Genomic DNA, 8,011 nt, shown 5'->3' on the forward strand with positions numbered 1-8,011 from the left:
GGCTTGAGAAAACGGTTCCTAAGACACCACAATAGAATAGTGTAGTAGAGAAAATAAACAATATAATTTTTTAAAGAACCAGGTGTATGCTTTCTCATGCAAAATTGCCTAATTCCTTTCAGGGTGAGGCAATAAGGATAGTAGTTGACTTGGTCAACATTTTTCCTTCAATTCCTTTGGATGGTGACATTCACGAATGGGTTTGGATAGGAAAAAATATTTCTCTTGAGTATTTAAGGGTGTTTAACTGTAGGGATTTTTGTTCATGCTCATAAAGGTAAGAGGTCCAAGCTTAATAGCAAATCCAAGCAATGCACCTTCCTAGGTTAAGCAAATGAAGAATTTGGTTACATATTGTGGGATCCAATTAAGAAGAAGATCTAAAGAAGCATAGATGTCTTTTTATTTAAAGATCAAACCATAGAAGATGTGAAACAAAGTAAAAAAAAAAAAAAAACATGAGTTTTTCAATGAAGAACTTGTTGACATGGATTTAGTTTTTCGTTCTTCTGTGATGCATGTTGAATATGAGACATATGTTGGATTGGAAGAATAGGTTGATACTATTGAAATTGGTGAACTTGAAATTGATGATATGAGACCAGAACAACAAGAAGAGCAATCTCATTCAAAACGGCTTGCAGAAAATCAATTAAGAAGATCTACTAGGGAGCATTAGCCTTCCACCAGTTTTATGTTGTTGAGTATTTCTGCTTTCAAATGGGAGGGAGCTAGAATGTTATCGAGAAGCTATGCAACATGATCAGAAAAATAAGAGTGATTGAGAGCCATGCAAGAAGAGATGAAATCCATGCATGAGAGCCACACATATAAGTTAGTAGAACTACCAAAGGGTAAAAGAGCACTGAAGAGTAAATGGGTTTCTAGACTGAAGATTGAGCCAAACAGCTCACAACCAAGGTACAAGGCATGTTTGGTTGTGTACCTTGGTTGTGAAAAGGTATAGTCAAAAGAAAGGTATTGATTTTGAAGAAATGTTTTTCACTCGTGGTAAAATATCTTCTATCAAGATTCTCTTGAGCTTGGTTGCAAGTATGAATTTAGAAATTAAACAACTTAATGTGAAGACTGTTTTCCTCCATGTCATCCATGGAAGAGCAAATATATATGGAGCAACCAAAAGGGTTCACAGCAATAGGCAAAGAACATCTTGTGTGTTGACTGAAAAAGAGTTTATATAGACTCAAGTAGGCACCTAGACAGTGGTACAAGAAATTTGATTCTTTTATGGTTGAGCATAAGTATGATAAAACTACTTCTGATCATTACGTATTGGTTGAAAAATTCTCTAATGGTAACTTCATTATTCTCTAGCTTGCGATATGTTGATGATATATTTATAGTTGGTCGTGATTCTCAAAAAATTGACTAATTGAAAAAAGAGTTGAGCAAGTTTTTTGCTATGAAAGATTTGGGACTGCCAAAACAAATCATTGGTACGAAGATTTCTCGTGTCATAAAGAATGTCAAGTTATAGCTATGTCAAGAGAGCTATATTAAGAAGGAACTAGATAGGTTCAATTAGGGGTATAACCGATCCGGTTTGGTCTAATTTTGGACAATATTTAAGACCAAATTGGTGTGCACCGGTTTTGTATTTTTCAAAACCGATTACGCACCGATTACTTTTCTAAACCGATACTCTGGTTTTATCGATTTTCGATCTAGTTCGGTCCAGTTTTCCAGTTTTAATATATTATATTATATAATATAATATAATATATATATAATATTATAATGATAATATATTGTAGTATATTATAATATATATTATAATTATATTATTGATAGTAATATATTATAATATATATAATATAGTGATATATTATAGTATATTATAATATATAGTGATATAGTTTTAATATAACTATTAATATGCACTATATAATATTAGTATAACTATTAATACAATAAACTATAGTGATATAAGATTTTAAAATTTAATATTATATTAATTAGTAATTTATCATATAATACAAAACTATTTTATATATAATTCTATATTATATAAAAAAAGTATATAAAATATAAAAAATTAAAATATATATATGAACCAGTCCAGTCCAGTTTTAGAAAAATAAAAACCGAAACTAGACCAAGACCAATTTTGACCCTTTTTTTTATAAAAGAAAAAGGGTATCGGACAGAACCAAACCAATCCCGTTCCCCGGTTTTTTTTTATACCCCTAAGTTCAATGTAGGCAAAGAAAAATCAGTGAGTTCTCTACTTGCACGTTATTTGAAGATAAGTTCAAAGTAGAGTCCTACAAGTGAGAAAGAGAAAGAAGAGATGCAAAATGTGCTTTATGCATTAGTTACGGGTAGTTTAATGCATGTCATGATGTGAACAAGACCTGATATTGCTCATGCTATTGTTGTTGTGAGTCGATTCCTCTCTAATTTTAACAAAATATAGTGGGCAGCTGTGAAATGGATTCTCAAGTATCTTAAAGGTACTTTCAGGGTGTGTTTGTGCTGTGGAAATAGTAAGCCTATGCTTGATGGGTTTACAAATGCAGATATGGCTGATAACATTGATTTCAGAATGTTTGCTTCAGGGTACTTAATCAATTATTTAGGGACAGTAGTGTCATGGTAATCCAAACTGTAGAAATGTGTTGCTTTGTCTACTATAGAGGCTGAGTATATTGCCATCATTGAAACTATTAAAGAGTTACTATGGATAAAGAAGTTCTTAGAAAAATTGGGTCAGAAACAAGAGAAGTATATTATCTATAGTGATAGTCAGAGTACTATCAATCTCAATAAGAACTCAACTTTTCATTTAAGATCCAAGTATATTGATGTGAGGTATTACTAGATTCGTAATGTATTGAAGATGAAGTTGTTACATATTAAGAAAATCCATACCAATGAAAATGGGTTAGATATGATGACAAAATCATTGCCTATGTAAAAACTTAATGGTCACAAATTAGAGAGGAGGAGATCTATTAGGTGAGTCCCTTAACGTGAGGGAAGCCTGTTAAGCCACCTAGTGGCAATATGGTAATTATGTAAAAGTAGGGTTTTGTGGTTCTAACTAATGTACCGTGTGTGTGGTGGGTAAGAGAGAGAAAAGAAAGAGTGACAGACATGTGAAAGATGAGAATTTTTCTCACACTTCCATCAGAGTTTTGATGGATCATCTGTGGTTTGATTTTGACGAAATTTCAGTATGTTGTTCTTGATATTGAGAGTTTCATTTTGATTGGTGTTGATCGTTGAACTTTCATCTCCAATTGTTTACTACATATACCCACTTGGTGAGATCTTTCTTGTCGCCCTAGCTAATATCTATTTGTATGATGATAATTATGTGTTGAACCAAGAAAATAGACATTCTTGACATACCGGTAGCCTCTAGAGATTGCTTTAAAGAAAACAATTTGTAACTTCATTATTGTTGATAGTGGAAATTTTAACGGGAATAGTCCCATGATTTTTTTTTTCATTTGGGAGGGTTTTCCACATAAAAATATTGGTATATTACTTGTGGGTTTGCTTGATTTCCTTTATTCTATTTGTGAGTTTATTTTTACTAAATTATTGTCAATTCAGTTTTCAAAAAGAATATTAGAAAATATTCTGTTGTGTTTTTAATCGTGCGGCTTCACAACAATTTAATAAGCAATGCTATTTCGACAATGCTAATAATGAATCAAATAGTCTCACTGCCTCTACTGCAGAAAAATAATTACCTCAGCGAAGAAGCTTATTGTCAAGATAATAATGAATTTGCTTTATTTAACATACAACTTGTGTATTTGATACTTTAAAAAAAAAAAAGAAAAAAAAAACTCCAACTTGTGTATTTGATAGCAATTACAAGAAGAACTCGTAGAATTAAACTTCTCGACCAGCGAAGACTTCTAAACCTAGTAAAATAAAATATACTAATCTCAAGTGTAAAACAACAATAGAAGATAAACCGACAATGCAGAGCCGACTGAATTCCTTGAATAAATCATGTACTAAAAGTTGGCGCAACTTTTGATTTTTCATAATCCAAGACTCAACTCATTGTGAGATAACAAAATTATTTCATTGATGACCAACGTCTCAACCAATCTTAACCCTTCCATATGAATAGTCTCACCGTGATCCTATCATACGCATTAATAAACAACCCTTTTGGGCCAAATCGAAGAGTATATATACTTCATCGACCACATCAATACGAGTCCAAGCCAAACTCTCAAGGTGAAAGCTTCAATTCATATTTCTTGGCGTCTTTTTAGCTCAACAATAAAAATGCACTCTTAACCTTTCACAATATTCTTGTATTATCCCATGCTTAACTCTCTCTAGAAAGAGACAAGCCATTCGCCACTGCAGGAGTGACTCATTGAAATGCTACTAACTTTCTAGATGGAGTCAATCAAACTATAGGCTGGAACTTTCTGAATTCCAGCCTCCACCATTGCTTTTCTTAGATCAGCGGCATGATCCCATTTCCCCATCACAGCATTGACGTTTGATAAAGTCACGTATCGCCCACAATGCCGTGGTTGCAAATCTAGCAGCCTTTGCCCAACTATATTTGCCAGCTCAAATGCTCCATGAATCTTACAAGCACCGAAAAGAGCTCCCAATACAGAAACATCAGGCTCAAAAGGCATACTGCTTATAATATCGGTTGCTTCCTTAAGTAGTCCTGCTCTTCCCAAGAGATCAACTATACATCCATAATGTTCCATTGTGGGTACAATCCCAAACTCATGCAGCATTGACTTAAACAATTTCAAACCCAACTCCACGAGCTTTCCACGAGCACAGGCAGTTAGAACAGCAACAAATGTGACCTCATTGGGATGCTGGCCTTCCACCTTCATCTTCTCAAACGCATCCAAAGCCTCCATCTCTCTCCCATTGGATGCAAGTGAAGACATCATTGCATTCCAGGTGCAAACCTCTCTAAAAACCATTTGGTCAAAAACATTTACAGCACTTCTCAAACAGCCTTTCTTACCGTAAAGATCTATTAACGCTGTCTGAGTAAAAACAGTCAATTCAATCTCATTCCTAATAGCATATCCATGAATTTGCTTTCCACGATAAAGAGATCCACCGCCATCTATATTAGCACATGAGGATAGCACACTCACATATGTAGCTTCGTTAGGCTTTACCGAACATGACATAACATCCTCATGCACCATCATTTTCTCAAAAAATTTAACCGCCTCATGAAAGCAACCATTCCTCCCAAATCCATCAATAACACTTGTCCATGAGACCACATCTCTCTCTGGCATACAATCAAAGAGTAAAACGGCAGACCTCATGTCCCCATTCTTACCAAACGCATCAAGCATTGCGTTGTAAGCCACAATGCAAGGTTGCGAAATTTCCTCAAACACCTTACGGGCGTCAAATAGTTCACCGAGATGCGCATAGAAGCTCACAAATGACGTCTGAATAAAAGGGTCACGCAGAACACCACGCTTGACGACTTGGGTGTGAAGGGGTTTGCCTAAAGAGGGTAAGCAAGAGGCGGCGGCTTTGATGAGGGAAGGGAAGGTGTGGCTGTTGGGTGGGGATTGGTGGGCAAGCATGTGGGTGAAGAGAACAAGCGTGCTGCGAGCTTGTCCGAGACTGAGATAAGCTCTCTGCAAGGCGTTGTAGAGGAGGGTGCTCAGACATTTCGAATTCGGAAAGGTAACATTTGAGCTACAGAGAAGGTGACCGTTTGTGATTAGGAGGGAATGAATCTGTTTGATTTGGTTTGGAGGTTTGGGGAAGCTTTGGAGGAGCTGGAGTACGGACTCCGGTGAATGTGGCATAATATCATCATAATTTGGTTGAGGACTACTACTTTATAACCCTCTTTTAAATTAATTTGAATCATATTACGTACGATTGTAAAATGTATAATTATTATATAATTATTTTTAAAAAGTATTTATTATTAAAAAATTAATTTTTTTTATATAAATAACTTATAAAATTATTTTTTTTCAAAAAAATTATATAAAAATTACATATTTTACGACTGTAAATATTATTTTTTTATTATTTTTCTCGTAACAATGCTATTTATCTTTCATTGTATGTTAAAATCCCCAATTGCCCCTCTCGTTGTTGTTAGTGTCAATGAGCTTCAGTTGATTATCGTTTTCCCTTCATTGGAATTAGCCATGCGTATGCACGGATGCCGTAACCGTCCAAATCATAAGTTGTTCAAATCCTTCTTTTTGACAATGATCATGATTCATCCTCAAGGCTGTGACAAAATATATAGAGAAATAATATTTGTAATTATAGAGTATACAAGCATTACTAATTTTTTTTTAAAAATGAATAAATACGAAACTTATATAAAAATAAAATTAATTTTTTTAATAATAGATCTCGCTATTTTTTAAAATTATTCTGTAATATTTATGCACTACATGACTCTATGCAGCATTACTTATAAATATATATATATATATGTGTGTGTGTGCGCGCGCGCGCCTTTTACATGATTAAACTCCAAACCAGTGCACCTATATTTTATGGATAAGGCAAATTATTAGTTTTTCATTAATGAGATGTGGTTCTTTGAGATTATGTGGACTCAAGTTGTGCATTAGATCCGAGAGAGCATAACCCCAAGAGTTAGAAATTGCTTTTACCAATTAAATGGGATTCTTGTAAATTATTTGTATGTAAGTTGTTGAATTCATTGTTGTTGATCAAGTAGTGTTTTTATGAGTAGAAATCAATATGGCCTGGCCTTACTGAGAAAGTTACCAAAGCCACAACACTTTAAAAAATGACATTTTATTTTTTTGTTTTCGTTACACGATGATCAATGATCATTATATCTTTAAATTCTGAGTTTTGAGGCTACTGCATGCCATGGCGTTGCAGGAAAAGCTGAAAGTGTTCGATCGGGAGTTCCAAATCATGATCAGCTCATCGAATATTTATTCAAGCATATACAATATCTCAAATTTTGTAGGAAATGGTATATTAAATCTCACATTGTTTTTATCTTTTATTATGATTATCAGGTGTTCTAATTATAATATTCACTAAATATTCCTTAAGACTATATATACTATATATATATATATAGGCCGTAACTACATAATAAATATATGACTTGGGCTTACATCTTCAAAAAGTGTGAATAGGAGGAAGAGGATGAACCTTGAGGAGTTCGTTAATTTATTCGATCTCTCCGAGCTTTCAAAGATATACATACTGTAGGTATCTTACCATCACATACCGGCAGTCATCTTCTAACATTATCGACCTATAAATACTGAGTTTTCATCAATTTCACATATCTTAAAAAAATATATATATATCTTTTCATCATAGAAACAACTTGATTTTTGTATAGACATCCCTGCATCTGAACTGAATTATTTATGGTTAAAGAATTTTTTTCTAATTACTCTGAAACAATTAGGAAAAAAGAAATACAAGACTATGCTTCTAGCGTGAACATGCTTGGTACATCCAGGGGGTGGGGGGAGTTAGTCCTGCTTATTGGGTCAAATCAATATGTTCTTGGAAGATATATTTAAGTATCAATCTCATCGATCTCATAAATATCATATCATATCTCATCAATCAAATCATTTTTTCAAGAAATATGATGCATTTAAGCCATACAAGTAAAAAAATCTATTCATTGATAAAGAAAAGAAAAAAAACATGAACGATGATTGGATTGATGATAAAATAGAATTTTGGGTCTCAAACAATGATTCGATTGATGATAAAGAAAGAGAATTGATCTTGGTTCCATTCTCTATCTTAACGACAAAAAATAAAAATGATTGATCAAATTCTATTGAGTCTAACTTGTAGTGATCATTTATCAAAAAATGACTCAAGTTATCAAATGATTGAACAATTGGGGGCAATATATTTGCAATACTTAGTCAATATTCATAAAAAGTATTTAATGAATTATGAGTTAAATACATTATATTTAGCAGAAAGAGGGATATCCATTGCTCATTATCAAACAATCACTTGTTCACAAATC

General features: G+C 33.4%; 1 protein-coding gene across 1 annotated transcript; it reads right to left on the minus strand.

Annotated features, from left to right (window-relative positions):
* Positions 1–3,810: 3,810 nt before the first annotated feature.
* On the minus strand, positions 3,811–5,808 carry LOC122306725 (putative pentatricopeptide repeat-containing protein At1g10330). The gene has a single exon (XM_043119230.1). The coding sequence runs from the start codon at positions 5,805–5,807 to the stop codon at positions 4,389–4,391; it is 1,419 nt and encodes a 472-aa protein (XP_042975164.1). The 5' UTR covers position 5,808; the 3' UTR covers positions 3,811–4,388.
* Between the last annotated feature and the right edge of the window lie 2,203 nt (positions 5,809–8,011).

The sequence above is a fragment of the Carya illinoinensis genome, chromosome 4, assembly GCF_018687715.1.
Source record: "Carya illinoinensis cultivar Pawnee chromosome 4, C.illinoinensisPawnee_v1, whole genome shotgun sequence".
Lineage (NCBI taxonomy): Eukaryota > Viridiplantae > Streptophyta > Magnoliopsida > Fagales > Juglandaceae > Carya > Carya illinoinensis.